We start from the raw sequence: 19,180 nt of genomic DNA, 5'->3' as shown, positions 1-19,180 counted from the left end.
TGTATACCTTTAAAAAGATAGCAGTCTTTTAAGAACATATCCCCAATAATAGTAATATGCTATGCATTAAAAATAATTCCTTGATGAAGTAAAAGTGGTACCTCATTTTCTCTATTGTTTTTAACTTTTGAAAATTTAATAATATAATTGGGACATTTGACATTACGTGAATTAAAGCTCTGACACCTTCACAGTTTTTCCTCTTGGCATGGAGATTTGGAATTGTATCTGAATTACCAGAAACCACTGTCACTTGGTCAAAGATGTCCTATCATGATGAGGTGAAAGTCACACTATCCCAGTACCAGTCAAGGTCATTTCAAATTAGGCCTCAGACTCCATTCCTACTGCATAGAGAATTAACCATGAGATTCCATGACTAATGATTCCCAGGAAAGGAACCTTGGCTATAAAGTTGACCTGGTACAAGTAGTTTCCAACAGTTTGTGTTCTTGCTGTTATGTGGCTAGACTGTCTCGAGTCAGAGACTCACGGGGAGTCTCATGCAATCCATTGAGTTGTCTGGAGACATCTGGAAGCTCCATGCGCCTGGGTGACCAAGACAGACTTTTCCCATGTCAGTACCTCCTCTGAGATGGCTGACATAGCTGGGGACTAGTGGCATCTTGGTGGTCCCAGAGTAGGCTTCTGACCCGATAGCGGGATTCCTCCTGGTGAGTAGTTCATGGGTGTTTCATGTGATGCCACTTCCACCTCATTCTGTTAATCAAAGACTATTTTATAGGCAAGCCAGATTCAAAGGGAAGGGTGTAAACACTGGGGAGTAGGTTTCGTTGGGGGACGTCTTTGGAGCTACCTTACTATTTTACTAACTTTTTTACATCTTGCTATCTCTTCCCCATGCCATGGATGATTTTATATTTGATTTTTTTGATAGGTTATCAAGGATCCACCTCCACCACCACCACCTGCACCAAAAGAGGTGAGTGAATGTCTACAAAAGGTAAATTGATGCTTCCCCCTGTATGCAAATATCCCCAAATATGATCAGTCCCATTTGTTGTTATGTAACTCTGTTACCCTTGTATTTATTTATTTTTATTTTAAAATTGTAGGGTACAATTCAGGGTTTCATATACAAATATTCATTGTGCAGGTACCCTTGTTGATGAGATATACCCAAGTATTTACTTTTTAATTTATGAATATCTGTCATCATTTTCCATCTTCTTATGATTTCTCTCATGTGCTAGAGGCATGGGACCTTCATACGTTGATAAGCATAAACTGACTGTTGGGATCAGTCATCCACAAAAATTGAATATACTCTGTATATATCAATAGTTCTGATGTCACTTATTCTATCTACAAAAGAAGATCCAAGCTATCAGTTTAAAGATGATATTACTTTCTTAAAAATGATTCTTGCTTTTATACTACTTTGTTAGTCAAAATCATATTAGCAACATGAATTTAAAAATGTATTGGTACTGTGCATTTTCAAAGCTTCTCAGCTGCCTATCTGTCAGTTCATATTTCACAGAGTTCAAACTTATACGTTGATGTTTTAAATGATTGCTAAAACGCTGTCCTAATTTTAATGTTTTGTCCACATATGGCATGATTAATAAATTTGAAATAAACAAATGGTTCTCATAGTTAAATAGTGACTTCTGGTCACCTAGGGGTAATATAAGTTTGAGTAAGAGGAGGATTTCTTACACCCCATGGAGCTCCAGTCAAACTATATACATGTCAGCATAAACAAGTCATATGTCCTAGATGTAATTGTTCCATAGCCACTGTGTCATTTGGAAAAAATGTTTAAATGTGAATTAGTGCTGACTAAGCAATATTTCAAGGAATTAAATAAACCCACTTTTAAAAACGTCTCTTGATAGGAGGAAGAGGAACCCTTGCCTGCTAAGAAGTGGCCCACAGTCGATGCCTCTTACTATGGTGGCCGAGGGGTTGGCGGGATCAAGAGAATGGAGGTGGGTCTCAGAAAAAAAGAAGCTGCTACTCTTCAATGTGCATTTTCAAGACTGTTAGCCATGGGTACTTGACTCTCACAGTTAAATATTCTAACATCACTTACTTTTATTTAACACTGGGTCTTTTTTTGGATACATTTTTTTTCTATGGAGTCATCCTAGCCATTTCAGAACTGTCCAAGGAAAAACAGTGTCATTAATCAAAGGATTACATTGATAAGACCTCTGAATTCTAAAGGACAAAACAAAGCTAGGGTTTTTCTCACTATTTTGGAAAAAATTACGGCACAAAATATCAGCTATGAAGAAACCAGGCACTTAAAGTTGCAACAATGCTTTTCTTTGAAAAGATGCAATAGCTATGTACTATTTGAGGAGAAAATGCTAAAATATTCAAGAGTATAAATATGACCCTACCACAAATATAGAGAAAATGCATTTAATACTTTATAACAGCTTTTAGTTGCCACTTGTAAACTATCATAATTAATACTACATATCATTTGTGGCATGCATTGAACTTTCAGACTGATTCAAAGTGTGGATTAAAAGTGAACTTTAATGTTATATCTTAAAAGCCAGATGAGGTTTATTTATCACCACAAACTATTTTTTAAAATGATTGATTAATAAATAATAAGCTGTCATTGCCAGCATTGAGCCCTTAGCAACAGTATGGACAGGCCAGCATCCCATCTCAGGGAGCAATTCAAGTGCTATGCATGAACACACTGACTTTTTCGTTAAACACAGATGCTGGCATTTCCTCCTTATTTGTGATCCTTTAATCTTCTTGATAAGATGTTTTTATGTGTTTTGACGTCATCGCACATCTCCTGTTGTCATATCCGCTTTGTCCCATTACTGCCAGCAAGAATCAATAAGCAAATCAACAACCCCAGAATTGTTACATTTTCAGATTCCCAAGAAGAGTCTCACTTTTTCAGAGTAAATGTCACTATTTTTCAGAAGGAACCCAGGCAAACTTAACAAGTTTGTTGTTACTGAGATGTTTATACAAGCCACTTTCTCAACCTATTAGATCTTAAAACAATGCATGTTTTTCCTAAGAGCTTGCCACTTTATTGCTGACGTATCCTCTGAGGCAAGTACTTCATTGCCAATAAGCCATGGTACAAGGCAGGTGCTAGAAGCTATTACATCGGCTTTGGGGAAGGTATTACATATGTTTTTGTGTGTAGCTAATGGGGTATCTCAAGCAGCACAAGGGAGTGTGGCTATGTTAGTTCTTGTTTTTTGACATGGGAGAAAAGTTATTTTTCTTCCCCTTGCCTTTACCGTGTCATTCTAGGCTCAGAAGTTTAGGGAAAGACTGGATTAGATGTTTCTATGTGTATAAAAAAATCCACTTGCAAATAAAACTGTTATATCCCCATTTTTTTTTTTTTTTTGAGTTGGAGGCTCACTCTGTCACCCAGGCTAGAGTGCAGTGGCACACTCACAGCCACTGGAGCCTCAACTTGCTGAGTTCAGATTATCCTTCTGCCTCAACCTTCCAAGTAGCTAGAACTACAGGCATGTGCCACCATGCCTGCTATTTTTCTGATTTTTTAATTGTAGAGATGAGGTCTCACCAAGTTGCCCAGGCTGGTCTCAAACTCATGAGCTCAGAAAATTCTCTCACCTTGGCCTCCCAAAGTGCTGGGATTATAGGCATGAGCCACCACGCCCAGCCTATATCTCCATTTAAAAAAATAATTTATTTGGTAATGATGTGTACTACTTTATCTTCAGAATAATATTTTAATTCCATTTTGATATCCTCCCATGTAAAATATCACATGGTAATGAAGTGAGGATATATTAGTATGTGAGCCTTAAGTGAATAAATGATATTCTTACTGAAAAAAAGAATAATGTTAGACTTTTGTCAGTCCAATATTCCAGTGTTCTGAAGATTGAGATCACTTTCTAAGAAAAGAAGATGCATAAACCCCTGAAAAGGTCTTGAGTTAAAAGGAATATTATTGGTTTATGCTCAAGAGAGTCAAGAGCACATGCACATTACTAAGTAACTCATAATTCAAGTTTCCAGTGTTGATTCTTAGTTGTGAAATTATATCAACCCTTAATTGTGAAATTATATTGCCCACCCATCCTTTTCAGTTGAAGAACATTTGTAAAGAAGATTCAGTCAAATTTTAATACATCTGGATCCATTTTAGTTTTGGATAAATTTGGTTACCTTGTATGGAGAATTCTAAGATGAGAATAATAATGAGGGAAAAATGGTGGTACATATGTGGGTGTTAACGTAGGAGATACCCAGTACATGTTGACTATCCCTCATCCAGAATGACCAGAAGCATTTTGGATTTTGAATTTCTTTTTCAGATTTTGTAATATTTGCACATACATAATGAGATATCTTGAGGATGGGACCCAAGCTTAAATATAGAATTCACTTGTGTTTCATAGATACATTATACACATAGCCAAAAGGTAATTTATTCAATATTTTAAATAATTTGTCCATGAAACAAATTTGGTCTGTGACCCCTCACATGAGGTCAGATGTAAAATTTTCCACTTGTGGTATCATGTCATCATCAAAAAATTTTGGATTCTGGAGCATTTCAGACTTTGGATTTTCAGATTAGGGATGTTCAACCTGTATCTAAAATACACAGTGAAAATTGAACTGAGAATTAAGCATTATTAAAATTTCTGAAACATGTGCTTACTTAAGTTGGAGAGGGGAAATAGAAAACAATTTATTTTAAAATAATTTGTATTCAGACCTGGAAAATACTTATCTTAAAAAAAAAACCAAAAAACAAAAACCTTAAACTAGAGAAAGCAAAAGGAATTATAGAAATGATGCGCACATCTGGATAACAGAACAAATCTTCATAACTAAGTATTTTAAACTAGTATAGGGATTTTTCCTAGAATTTTTTTTCTTTCTCCTCCTTTAAATTAAATATTTAAACACTATGGTAATGGGAATTTGCAGAAAGCTGGGGCTGAGCTGATGTTAACGACAGCTGTTAGCACAACTGATCCACAATACTTAATGATTTCAAATGTGTGTTTCTGCCAATTCAGTGTGAAACTGTTTTTGTTTCTTTTCTTGGTTCTGAAATTGCTCTTCTATGATATAACCTCCTTGTCATCCAAATATGCTCTGAAAATTATGAAATCTTATTGTTTTTAATGAAAACCAAGTGGAGTTGGAAGAATTTGGCTATCAAGCCTGCACTATTAAGCAAGGCTTTCATTAGCAATCTATTCTTGTCATTCCTTTGTCCTTTTTAATTGTTTCAATGTGATCAAACTAAAACATTAAAATGTATACATATAGATGTGTATATATACCTAACTGCTTTTAAGAGTTTTAGGAAAGCTCTATAAAGTATTTTCTGGCTTTAGATTTGAGATTGAGTGAGAATTGTTTGTGTTGTGTGTGGTGATGGTGAATAGCTCCCTCATGAACTAATACTAATGGATTTATTTAACAGTTCTCCTTGAGGCCTCAGCATCTACATTTTATAAGCATAGTCCTTTGGTAGTGGAGTCCCTGAAAATGACACATTGGGACAGAACTCTAATTTAACTGTCTTCATAATCTTTATCTGAGAATGGTGCCAATGAAGCTTGAAAGAAGAATAGCATTGCTGTTACCTCTACGATGTCAGCTGTGAAGGATGGGCTAGGGAGCTGGATATGCTAAAACCTATCATTTTGAATGGATCTAAATTTTATCTATTTATATTTCTACCTTAAATTACTCTTCTAAGTTCTGACATTTATATGTTTACTTAATGGTGTATCTCCCCTATTTCCCCCTTAAAATGGAGACTTCATAACTGCAAGGATATGTGTCCTGGTTTTAGAGTTTTAAATTCAATTTAGCTATATCTAAAGATTTTGTGTTAGTTTATCTAGGTGAAGACACTCTGATTTGAAAGAGAAGGTCATTTCTCTGGATAGAAAGCCAACTATTCAGCTTTAAAGGTTTAATGGTGTTTAAAACAATTTTAACAACCTCATAAAGAACATTCTAGTACCATTGATCACACTGAAAGATACAGATACATTTTAATGACTCAACAGGGCCCACTTGAAATTGAAAACTCATTCTAAAATTGCAGTAAAAAAAGGTAAAAATATCTAAGTAGTCGTATCCAAAAACTTTGAATAGTTCTTTCTATGCCCCGTAATCTTCTGCCTTTCTACCCACCAATTCAGGTCATAAAACACTTCAAAGAGTCTTCTCCCTTTTTTCCTTTCTAGAAATCATTTAACTGTGATGTGTCAGAGTGTGCCCTGGATAGGTCATGGTATTTCTTTTTAGAGTTTCACTCCTCTGATCTTTGCCATTTTTGGTAATACCTCTGGTTTTTGTAGGACTTTTCACTGCTACCAGTTGGGCAGAGCCCTTCTTGGCTGAGGGCTGCTCCTATTCACATACCTAGTTTGGCTCAAATTTGGGCCTTAATTTCTGTTCATTGAAAAATAAAGAAGACAATAATTTGCTCCTGTGGTTTTTCAATGTGAAGAGATTTCTAACAAAATTTCCTAAAATTTGTGTAATTCCCTGGTGTTCCTGAATTTTTTTTTCAAAGAGGTCAGATCTGTCTTCCTCAATGAAAAATCCATATGTCAAATTATCATAATCAGATGAGCAGAGGAACTGAAGACTGAAAGCTACTTTCCCAAGTAAAACTTTATAATAGTAAAGAAAACTCATGTAATTATTTTACTTTCAAAGCCTAAATGTTTATATTATACTTGCTGCCTCAACCACACTTGCTGAAAAGTTTGAAAGGAGAAATTTCTTTGTGTAAAATACATTTGTAAAATTCAAACAAGTTTGCAACTGATTAGCCTGCTTCAGATTGCTTATGTTCAAATCCCTGCCCTGCCTATACTATCGTTTGGCTTTGAGCACAGCACTTAACTCTTTGTGCCTCATCTAGAAAGTAAAAATGTCGTATCTGTCTCACTGCATTTTTTAATGAACTAAATGTAGACCGACACATAGGAATCACTCAGTAAGTACTATCATCATTTTCATCTTTTCCCCAGTGTCACCATGATATATGGATATATGTTTAGCTAGCAGGTGAACACACCTAATTAGAAAATAGAATTACACACTGTCATACAGTTCGTATGTAAGCCACAAACTCACTCCTCATTTGAAACTATGGAGAAATGGTTGCTTAAAATGTAATTGACTCCAGGTTTTTGCAAAGTGTCTTTTTTCTAGGATTTTATATTAAATACAATTAAGGAGTGATGAGAAACCTATTAATGCTCAGAAGGGGAGGAATTAGGGGTCAGTATTCTTATACTTATCTTCTTTCTGACTCTGAGATGGTGAGCCAAAGACCACAGGCTCAGAAAGAGTTTACTCCTCTAGGACACTTTGGTGACAATGTCTGCTCATTGTTTGAAGGTTCGTTGGGGTGATAAGGGGTCTACCGAGGAAGGTGCAAGACTGGAGAAAGCCAAAAACGCGGTGGTGACGATTCCCGAAGAAGCAGAGGTGCCCGTCAGGCCTAGGCCACCTCGACCCAGATCCATACACCAGCCTTCTCAGACAAAGTGGTACACGCCGATTAAGGTATGCATCCACATTTTGGGTAATTTAACTGAAACCTCCTAGAAAAACTGACTTTCAGTCCTTCCTTCTCATAACTGCTTGAAAGAGAACTAAAGTAGATCAGATAGCAGGTATTGATCTTATACTTTAACAACTGAACACTTTCTTGGCAGTAAGAACCTCCAAATATTTGGTATTTACTTATTTATTAGAATTATTTAGGAAAGAAATGAGGGTAGAGAATGTGACTTTGTTTCCTTCATTTTACCTCTTTATTTGTTCAGCAAATAGAGGTTAGTACATTTCCTGGGGACTTACACATCTCATGTTTCTTCAGGGCCGTCTTGATGCTCTCTGGGCTCTGTTGCGGCGACAGTATGACCGGGTTTCCTTGATGCGCCCTCAGGAAGGAGATGAGGTTTGTACATGGGGATGTGTCGGGAAAGAGCTGACTGCCTGGTCATTATAATGAAGACTGGGGAATATTAATCAAAGCTATTTTAAGCCCTTATTGCACTTGAGGAAGGAAATATTGTCTAGGGAAAATTCTTATTATATTGAGTGCTTACTAAATTGTTGTTAGAATGCATCTTCAAGCTGCATGTTCACACAAGTTCACTTTCAAGTAATTCATAAAAACTATGGTTACTTGCACACACGTCTTGGTAAGCACGCTCATTGCTTCAGTCCTTGTCTTTGAAGACACCACCTTCTGAGGTTTCATCTGGTGAGAGCAACAGACTGGGGGTTGGTAGCTGAAATCTTTCTCCAGACTTTCATAACCATGAGGCCTAAGGGAGAGGCCTCAGAGCCTCCATTTCTCTAGGTATAAATACATTCTCTGCCTTCACCAGTTGATTCCATCTAATTTCTTGAATATATATCAGAGTGTCTTTAGAGTGATAAGGCATTGTACAAAACTGTGATTGTGACACACACACATATACACACATACACACATACACACGTACACGCATATGTATGTATATTTTTCCAACCAAGGAAGCCTGTTTGAGGTTTGTTTGTTTTGGTTTGGAAATTTGCCTAGAATTACTCTAGTTTAATAATTTTTTAATATATTAGTACTATTTCCCATTGTATTGATGTAAGAAAAATGCCTAAGATCTTTTCATGTGTAACAGTGGATGGGGCTGGCTCAGAGACAGTACTGTTCGTAATAGTAGGATTGCTTCATTGTGTGTAAATGTGGTCATCATGTTGGTTTAACAAGGGAACGAACTTCATACAATTTGGCTCCAGAGGACTTTAGATCTATGCAAATAAGATACACTATTTTTTAAAAGGATGAAATAATCAGTGGAACAGTACCAAGCTAAGTTACATTTAGTGTTACAGGAACTTTGTGTTTAAAATGCAAGAAGGTCTAAATCTTAAAAATTTTCTTCTATGAAATGGGACAACTTTAAAAACATCTGAGATCAATCATTTAGAAAATCCAGTTTGAGAAAATATTCCTGGAATTGCTCCAACAGTCATCATTTGCCCTTTGCTGGGACTGTAGGTGGAGAGAGCTAGTTTGTTCATTATCAGATCACTGTGGCTCTTCATGGAAAGTGGTTATGTAATGCAGTGTGTGTCTCTTAAAATCTACATGTGATCTGGGGCTCTTCTTCGGAACAATGTTTGACAACTCTCCTTCCTCTTCTGCTTGTTAGACTTCCACCTTACATGCTTTTAAATCATACTCTTGCGTCATCACAGTCCCTTCCCCCCAAGGTTACATACAAGTTTGAGTTTATTTGTACAATAATTTTTGCCTTATTAAGTGTGGGACATTGTGCTAGCACTTAAGACATATTAACCAACAGAAACAGAGAGTGGTCTCAGCGCTCTTGCTAATTTCTTATATATTCTTTTAACTATTATGATTAAAATTTAGTTTTTAGTTTTTCATGAGTAATACTTTTTGTATTATAAATATGCACAAGTAATGGCATCACATAATACTGAAGGGTGAGTACACACTGTCGTATTTTACCCTGAAAAAACCTAAAGTTTATTTGATAAACAATACACATATGAAAACAGGATGTATTCTGGAATGTGATCTGGGTACTCTTGAGTGCACAGAGGACTACAGATGAGCTGGAGGGATTAGGGAAAGAATCTTAAAAAATACAGGCCTTCTATCTTTGAAAACAGGTAGGTTTTCAACAGGTGGAGATATGTAGAAGATATGTGGAGATAGACGAGGCAGTGATTCCTGGATTGCTGGGTGTTGGGTGTTAAAACCAGAAAGATTGGTTGGGAATAGAAGAGAGGAAATCTTTGATTTGGGTAATTTGGCATTTTGGTCTTTTAAGTGATGCATTATAGTCATTCATTCATTCAACAAGTATTGATCTAGTGCCTAACACATCTCAAGTGCTTTGTTAGATACCAAGTAAATTTCACATTCTTCTTTAATTATAGTGCCATATTTCTCGATGTTGCCCCAGCAAGTAACATTATTTATTCTTCTTTGATTGGAGAATAATGCTTCCATTTCCATTATTTTGGCCAAAATTTTCTTGTTTTTTAGAAATTTGGTCACACTTTTCTCTAATATAATTCCAAAGCCTTTTGGTTAGATTGTTTCAAAATTTAGAATGTTTTAGATTTTAGGAATCTGATATACATCTCTGTATTGGCCATTACATAAAGCAACATGTTTTAATGACATGCAGATATTTTTCTAGAAATTATATGTTAATGTCAATATATAAATCATTGTAAGTAAATAGATTACAAATAGACTCAAGTTAATTTAGTTCAGGCTTTGCTACTAAATAAATTTTGGTGACAAATTTAGGACAAAACTTTATTTACAAAGATTATGAATTTTAGAGATTCAAAAGATAATTGACTTTTGTTATGTGAGAGTAACTAAAATCCTACTTTTCCACTCTACATCTATGCTATTTTTAAAATTTGTTTTTACCTAAATGCAGCACTTTAAGCTTAGTAAACATCAATTATTGGTTCAATTAATTGCTTTGCTTTTTCATTAAATATATATCACAATTCTGTGTGTGTCTGATGCAGTCTGACTTAATCTTTCAATACATGCAAGTTCAGACATGGAGTTCCAGATTGACTAAATTCAGGCTTGGAGTACCAGAGTAACTATGTTGAGGGCTGGAGTGTCAGAGTGCTTAAGTTCAGGCCTGGAGTATCAGAGTGACTAAATTCAGGCGTGGAGTATCAGAGTAGTTGAAGTTGGGGTTGTGGAGTACCAGAGTGACTAAGTTCAGACTTGGTGTAGCAGGGTCACTAAGTTCAGGTGTGAAGTATCAGCGTGACTAAGTTCAGGCCTGGAGTACCAGAATGACTCAGTTCAGGCATGGAGTAGCTGAGTGACTGAGTTCAGGTGTGGAGTATCAGAGTGACTAAGTTCAGGTGTGGAGTATCAGAGTGACTAAGTTCAGGCCTGGCGGATCAAAGTAGCTGAAGTTCAGGCTGTGTAGTACCAGAGTAGCTAAGTTTAGGCCTGGAGTATCAGGAGGATCAGGCGGTCCTGCCGGTCCCAGCTCCCACCCTGCCCTCACCGCGGCTGTTGCTGCTGCAGCGCGTCTAGCTTTGTGCCTGCCCACGGCCCTAATGGTCCCGCCCTTCCCCGCTGGTCCTGCGGGTCTCTCACTGCCCTGCTCCCTCCCTCCTCGGCGGGGAGCCGCACTCAGGTCTCTCCTTTTCCCTGGTGACTCTGCCCTGCCCGCTTTCGCCGCCCGGTAGGCCCTGCGGGTCCCGCCCTCCCCGCGCCCGGAGCCCCCGCTTCCCACTTCCCTCTTTCGGCCCTGCGAGTCCCGCCCTTCCTGCGTCCGCTGCGGCCGCCCCGCCGCCGCTGGCCCTGCGGACCCCTCCCCCTTGCCCGCTGGTCCCCCGCGGGACCCTCCCTCCCCCCGCCCGTTCTCCCTCCCCATCCTCCGCCGGCCCTGCGGGGGCAGGTCCCGCACTCCGGCCTCCTCTGCGCCGGGCCTCTGGGTCATGAATGTTTCAGCGCGCGGGCTCGGGCCGCGTGCAGGTGCGGCCAGCAGGTTGTCGCGACATCTGTTGGCGGCGGCGGCCTCCCCAGCCCGCAGGGTTGACAGCGGAGGTGGCTGCGAGCGGCGGAACGTTTTGGTCTCCTCCTCGCTGCCTGGAGGCCCGAAACTCCAAAGGTAGAGCGGGGTGGACACAGCTGCGCTCCCAAAGTCGCCTTAGGCGCAGGCGAGAGATCTGATGTGGTCTGACTCCGCTGCGGTGGGGGGACGGGACCGAAAGCCACTTCAGAGACAACTTCACGCCGCAACATCTGCCGCCAAGTTTCCAGGGAGTGACAGGGGACAGCAGGTACAGATCGAAGTCTCCACAGAAACAGCCTCCATTAGGCCGCGGACTCTTTTGATGGGCCTCCATCAAACGCGCCGGAGTCCGCGGCAGGAGTTTGTTTGGTTTTCAAAGCAGTGTTTTGTTTTCCGCAATAACAAGGTAATTTATAAATGATGCATTACCACGCGCTCTCCTTTTTGATTTGAAAAGAGAGAGTTAGAAAAGCAGAAAGGCAAAGAAAGAAGAAAGCACAGCACTAGTGTTGGAGTTGTTCCATAAACCAATTAAATCTCTGAGGAGCTTCTTGGCTGTGATGGAGGTCATGTTAACCTTCAGACGGCAGGCCCGTTGCACCAGGGCCCGTGTGCCTGGCGCAGACAGACATCTGTACACTGCGGCGGAGAAAGCTGGTAACGCTCGTGAGGCACATCCACTGTTTGGTTTTAAACTTGCATCGTGGAGTTTTCCTGTTACATGGGGGTGAGGTTGAATTACATTTTTTGAAGACGGACATAACTTTTCAGTAAAACAAAATTTAGAAAACTGCCTTGACTTTAATTCGTTTTCTTTTCATAAAGACTTCATCCCTACAGTTGGATATTAAAGCCTTAAGATGAAAGTAAGTAGGCATTTGGGGGGAAGGTCTTTCTCTCCTCTCCCACCTACATTCCACCAGAAAATAAAAGTTAATAATGTGCTTACTTTTCACTAGACATATTGCTAATACCCCTAATTGTGCACACATACACGTGACATAATAGAATTGGTTAAATTATCCGTTCGACAGACAAGGAAGAGCTCCAGGGTATGGTAGGATAATAAGATTCTAGGGGAATGTAAATTATTGCCATTCATAGAATATAGTCCCCCTTACCTGATGAAGTGGCTACTTGACCACTCCGAAATAAAAGAGATGTCCTGTGTCCCTTGGAGTGGAAAGTGGTCAAGGAGCAATGACCTGGGGTTAGATGCCAGTGTGTGGCCCAGTTTTCAAGTCATTGGTAAAATAAGCAATGTGAGTACATCGTTTTCAGCATGTCAGTTGGGTTTTTGTCAGTGGTGCAGATGTAATTTCTTTTTTTGAAGTGATTGATGGCAGCTGCTTTTAAAAGAATGTCCATTCTCACAGAACACTCACTCATCCTCCATATGTCTACAGCAAACCCAAACACACGTATCTGAGAATGGAGGTAGCTAAAATTCATTTAAAAGGCTCCAGAGAAACCCGATAACCCCGGCAACAAACGATTTGGGTTGCATTCTAGATGGATGGGTGTACACACCTTTCAGGCTCAAAACAAACTGGCCTCACACTTTTTAAAGACATCTTCTTCAGTGATTCCAGCTCCCCCAAGGATCACTCTGAACAGCATGATGCTTACAAATCACCCAGTGCACATCAGTCTTAAGTCACTTCATCTTCACAGTGAATAAGCATCTTTATAGCTAAGATTTTGCATCACGCTGCCCTATGTCTCCATCACACTGGCAAAGTGGAAACCACTTGTTCATCTTTCAAAGGAGACTGAAACCTTCATTCCATTGACGTCATACTTCAGATGTCTTCAGTGCCTGGATTTATGCTAATGATTGTGTTCTTTTTTAGAAAAAAATTCATTGATAGTCTAGTTTATTCAATATAATCATTCCAAAAGTCATTTTTTTAAAAAACAAAAGTGGACTATCTCCTTTAACTTAATTTTTAGTTCTCTCTAAATATTTTGTGTCATGTAACTGAACTTTGTAACAGGGGCTATAAGAAAAACCCTTATACTAGCCTATTTGAGTCAATTCTACTGTCTACTAAATGCCCGTGGCACTTTCATACATTTCCTTATTATAATAAAGTGAGAGTAGGAAAAAACACCTAGATGGTTTAAAACTATAAACTGATTGTTTACCTTACTTCTGTGAGGTCTGAGATTTATGATAGTCCTTTAGACCAATTAATGATGTAGCAACACTGGAAAAGAATACTCCTATGCTTTCTATCCTTTATGTACCATGAGTGTCTTTCATTTTTATTATTTCTTGCCTTTACATTTCAGGGCAACTTTAAAAATACCATTATGTCCTGTTTAAATTAGTAGAAGTAGTTAACTTTGGTTTATAAATATCTGTAAGATAAAATTTTACTGGAATAACCCGTGTCATGAACATGCCTTTATTACTACAGTCTCACTGGTTTAGGAGTGCGTGTTTATGTGTATATGAATGTGTGTATAATGTGTTTAATATAAATATATAAGAACATGTTTTCTCAGTGTGTATGTCATCAACTGTCTGTTTCAGTGGAAAATAAATTCATGAAATAGAATGTGTTTTTGATACCTTTCTTAGCTTAAATAAAACCATCTCTTATGTACATAAACTGGCAAAAGTTTGAGTCAGTCTGACACCCTGAAGTGAATACGCAAAATTTAATCATTTAAATTACAAAAAAAATATTTTTTAAAGCACCTATAAATAGAACTTGGGTACTGACTTGTCCCCACCCCATGCAGGCATTATTTACTATTAGTGGTACCATATACATTTTATGTATTAACTTATAAGTTTAATTAAATATATATCTTGATTAGAATTGATCAGCAACCATTTGATAATCAGTAAACAAAAATACCCTCTTCTCAAATCAATGCACTGATTTTAGAGATACTACTTACTTGTTTCATCATCAGTGAGCTTCAGCACACTGAGAGAGTAGCATTTTTAAAATGTCAACTGTTGGCTGGTGTGGTAATTCAAGCCTGTAATCCCAGCACTTTGGGAGACCAAGGGAAGAGGATTGCCTGAGTCCGTGGGTTTGAGCCCAGCCTGGACAATAGTGAGATCTCATCTCTACAATAAATAAAAAAAATTAGCCAGGTATGATAGCTCATGCCTGTAGTTCCTGCTACTTGGAAGGCTAAGGTAGAAGGATCTCTGGAGCCCAGCAGGTCAATGCTGGGGTGACTGTGAGCATACCACTGCACTCCAGCCTGGCTGATGGAGTGAGGCTCCAGCTAAAAAAAAAACCCAAAACTTCAACTATTAACCTTGGTTGTCCAGTAATAAACACATTATTTTCTCAGGCTCAAAATACAACTTTGATGTAGAGTCTCTTGAAGACATCAGTTAAGTATCCACCTGAGAACAGAAATGTCAGCATAGAAACAATTCTAATCTTTTGTTCTGAGTACTTTATGTATAATCTATATAACTTTTATTATGAATGATTAAATATGTATTTATTCAAATGAATCACTGCACAATGTCTAATAACTTAAATAATCTATATTATTCTATATATGTGAAATATTCCATTTTTAATTTAGAGCTCAGAGGACCTAGTCCAAGGGGAAAAGCATGCATTTTTTGTAGACAGATTATTACTTGAACAGAATTCATTATTATGGTACCTTTTTGTCTACCAGACCCCATTTATAAGTTGAGTTTAAAGCAAGCTTTATAAGGAGTTGGCTCTAGAAGGAAGATTTATTGCCTCCTTATTTTTAAAAATGCACTTATGTTAACAAATTATACAAACACATACTTTTAAGGAGAGATTTTTTAAAATTTTATCAAATATATTTCATTTCATTTTTATTTGAAAATAAAACAGTAGGATTTTTATAATATAATAAATACTATATAGTCATATGTAATAATTTATGCATGATTTCTAAGTAATTTTTCTTTAAAATTATTCCATATAATCTTTATATTTCCATTAATTATACCCTCAATCAAATTCTAGCCTTTAACATTTGAGAATTTTTAAGCTGATACAATTTTGAGTTATAAAATAAAAATAAGTTATTTCCCAAACTTTGCAAATAGCAAAAAATAAAAAGAAGAAAGAAAACAGTATTAGTAGACATTTGTTTGCCATTTTATTTTTTGTGACATTGGATTAAGAGTTAACATTTTTTTAATTTCAAAGGATTACAAGAAAATTTTTTTCTCCTTATGCTTTTTAGAAAATTAATAAAGTTGGGATAGTTTTTGCAAACTCATTGCATTTCAGAATAATTCTCTGATACACATCGTATCTTTCGCCTTAAAAAGCTCTTTTCACGTGGAAAATGTGACAAGAAAGATGTTTTTAATTTCCCAACCTTTAGATTTCCATAATACTTCTTAGCAAGTAGGTTAATGTACTGAAATTAATACACACATATATAAACTATAAATATATATTTCATAATATTGTGCAGTACTAAGCGTATTTTCGTTTTGAATCAAAACTAGAGATATCTAACTTTTTAAAAAATCAAGCCCTATTTTTTTCTTAAAATAAATTTTTCTACTGGAGCCCCTTCCTTACACTAATGATTTTTTAGCTCACAGTTTATTATGAATTCAGAGTGTTTTATTCAAATAGCTTTAAGGCCTAGCCTAATGAGGATTGAATACACACACGCACACGCATGCACTTACACATCTCACATTGTAGTTGCTTAACAGTAAATCTGTAAAACATTTGAATAAAACATCCAAATAGCATATTTACACACACAGCACACGGGTACAAGTTCTAAAGAGGGATCACTCTCCCTTTATCTCCCTCCAGCTCCCATATCTCTCCCTTTTCAGCCTCCTGAGTTAATTCCTAGGATTAACTCTTGATCCTCTTTTTTTCTCACATCGCACTTTTCTCTGGAGAGCACAGAGTCATCATCATAAGACATGTCATTCTTAGAGAGTTCAATCTTCCCTCCCAGTTTCTCTAGTAGGTCTCAGAGAGCTTATTTGAGTTTTCCACGAGGATACCCTGTTGGTACGACATTGTCTGTGTTTAACTGCACTTACCCATATTCCTGATGTGTGGCTCTCAGATTTTAGTGTTATAATTCCCCTCTTAACTATTTGTTCTATTCGTTACCTGTATATAAACTGAGGCCCAGTAGACTTAAGCACACCATTGCGATTCCCACAACTCAGGAGGTGAGATCAAGATTTTAACTTTCTAATTTTGGGTATGGTGTACTGTGCCACCAGATAACATTATTACACTATAATATGCATGAGATATTTGACTTGAGGAACAGAATTTTGTATATTAATGTACCTCTTAGTAGTTTTATTATAATTAAGGATACAATTGATCTATTGATGAATACATGCATTAGACCCTAGAGATTTGTAGGAGACACATCATTTGACTTTGTAGAATTTTAGAGTTTCTATTACAATTACTTATTATTTTATGTTCATGATTCCTGAAATTAAGCTGCTGAGAAAATTAAGACAGAACAATTCTGAAATTTGACAAGTTTCTTATAAAGATATGACTGAGGAGGCAGATACATAAAATTTTATTTATATGGAGCCAAAATTAGTCATTTTTGCAAGATTAATTAAAAATTATAATTAAATTCATTAAACTTTTTCTGAGCTATAAAAACATGATGCAGTGTCCTTTAGGTTGAATTTTGAATAGATGAAAGCTTGTAATTTTTACTAATTTTCTTTCAGGTATGTTTATTATTTTTTGGCTTGTGATTGCAGTTTTGTCAGTTTTTAAAAAATAGATTTGATCTTTGTTTCATATTTGATCCAAGAAAAGTTTTCAGTGATTGGAGTTCTTGTGAGATCTGTATTTGCCATGGCCAAGTGATATGTGTCAATGTCAATCAGTCTCTTGCATAATCATCTATTGTGCAGGCCTGTGTGTGGCTTGTGTTAACTCTGAGTGTTCTGTTAGTCCAGTTTAGAGAAGAGTAAGCTCTTCTCAGTGGGAAGAAGACTGACAGTTTAATTCAGTTCCTCCTCTCTAGAAGAGGTATGACGGTTTTAACTGTCCCCCACATCCAGATTTATGAACTAGTCCTATGCTCTTAACTAGATTAGTTCCTTTTCCATTAACTGCTTAAAGTAGGACAGCTGTCTGAGCTGTTGGTTGTAAATTTGCTAATGTCTACTTCGTTAAGCTCAGACACAAAAAGCAGCAGATAATAGGATCAAAGTTTCAGGACCCTGGGTTTTCACAGTCTGAAATGAACATGGAAGGGCTGACAGAGTAGGATATTGAAAAGATGTGAGACAGTGTTGCTACACTGGGAAGAGAGGATGATTTCTGTCACTAATTTTAATTAATTGCCAAGAGTTTAAAATCTGAGTTATTAATACTGATGTTAATCCCTTAATACATTTTTCATGTTCTGGCATCAGATGCTCTTTTATAAGATAAGAAGTTGAGGAAGGAGAGAAGGGTGTGTGTGTTGTATTTTATATAAATATTTTCATTTACATATTTCAAACATTTCTCTGGGTTAATATTCAGGCCTTCACCTTTTGACAGTTATTGTAGGGCAGTTAGGAATGATAGACAAGTATCAGTAAATCCAAATAAAATCTCTAGGTATAGTAGCAGCAGTAAATCTGAATAATATTGCTTTCATGTTTACCAGCATACAAAATACTTCCGTGAAGGAGAAATGTTAGATTATGTGATGAGATCGAAGGAGAATCAGACAGTAGAAAAGAGGAAGAAGAGATCTTCCTTTGCTGAACAACTTGCAGACAATAGGAAGATGAAGTGTTATTTATATAATAAACTACAAATTATGTTTTCAGGGTTGCACACTTAACAACTGCTGCCCTAATCCCTTGGAAGTAAAGAGACTGAAACTTGAAAGAACTAAGCAGTCTTTTCAGAAAGTCTGTTTTTTGTCCCTCCTCCCCCTGTTGCTGTTCTCATGTTTGGTTAATCTTTCTTTACTATTAAGTCTATATTATTATTCTGTGATATTTTTCAATGTGAAATCACACTAACTATATTAGTTTTAATATTTTGGCTACCAGAAAAATGGCTTGTAATTCTTCAAGGAGAAACCTTTAAAAAACAGAGAAAACTCAAAACCTTAGAAATAGGATTTCTGCGTTGTATCTCAGGTTCTCCATTCACTTGGACAAAATAAAAAGAAAAGCTCACTATGAAAATATACAGCACACCAAATTATTTCAGTCTTTACACACATCTTACCTCTGATGACAGTGAACTAAATTTCAGTAGTATAGTCAGTGGCTTGGATATTATTAAATTGTCTACAAATTTAAAATGACAAATTTGACTTTATTATACATTTCTTTGCAGCAGTGTTTTCTTCCTTTTATGATTAGCCTTAAATGTAAGAAAAACATAAAATAAAGTGGTCTTTGTTTCATTTATCAACCTATTTTTTTTCTTTTTGCACATAGTAACTAATTATTGAAGATGCAAAAATCTGTAGGTGTCCATAGGTTAGATTTTTATTTTTAGCCTGTGGAAAGCCAATAAAAGTTTTAAGCTGGGCAGTAACACAATCCAAAGGAAATTAGACGCTTGGAAGTTTCTCAAATAAATCTGTTGCAGGAGTGG

At 36.9% G+C, this 19,180-nt stretch overlaps 1 protein-coding gene across 2 annotated transcripts in view; it reads left to right on the top strand.

Annotated features, from left to right (window-relative positions):
• Positions 1-19,180, top strand: part of ANTXR2 (anthrax toxin receptor 2) — a 137,723-nt gene that overhangs the window by 77,294 nt on the left and 41,249 nt on the right. Inside the window, exons 12-15 of one of the 2 annotated variants that reach the window (XM_008069354.2) lie at positions 899-943; positions 1,863-1,955; positions 7,381-7,548; positions 7,865-7,945. In XM_008069354.2, coding sequence (XP_008067545.1) covers positions 899-943; positions 1,863-1,955; positions 7,381-7,548; positions 7,865-7,945 — 387 coding nt within the window. Of the gene's footprint in view, positions 1-898; positions 944-1,862; positions 1,956-7,380; positions 7,549-7,864; positions 8,058-19,180 lie in introns of those variants that run through there. The other variant, XM_021718217.1, reaches the window with a different exon arrangement.

Source organism: Carlito syrichta, unplaced genomic scaffold, assembly GCF_000164805.1.
Source record: "Carlito syrichta isolate Samal-C Ts95f unplaced genomic scaffold, Tarsius_syrichta-2.0.1 Scaffold311948, whole genome shotgun sequence".
Lineage (NCBI taxonomy): Eukaryota > Metazoa > Chordata > Mammalia > Primates > Tarsiidae > Carlito > Carlito syrichta.
The sequence above is the reverse complement of the archived record's forward strand: the minus strand, read 5'-3'. Positions and strand labels throughout refer to the sequence as shown.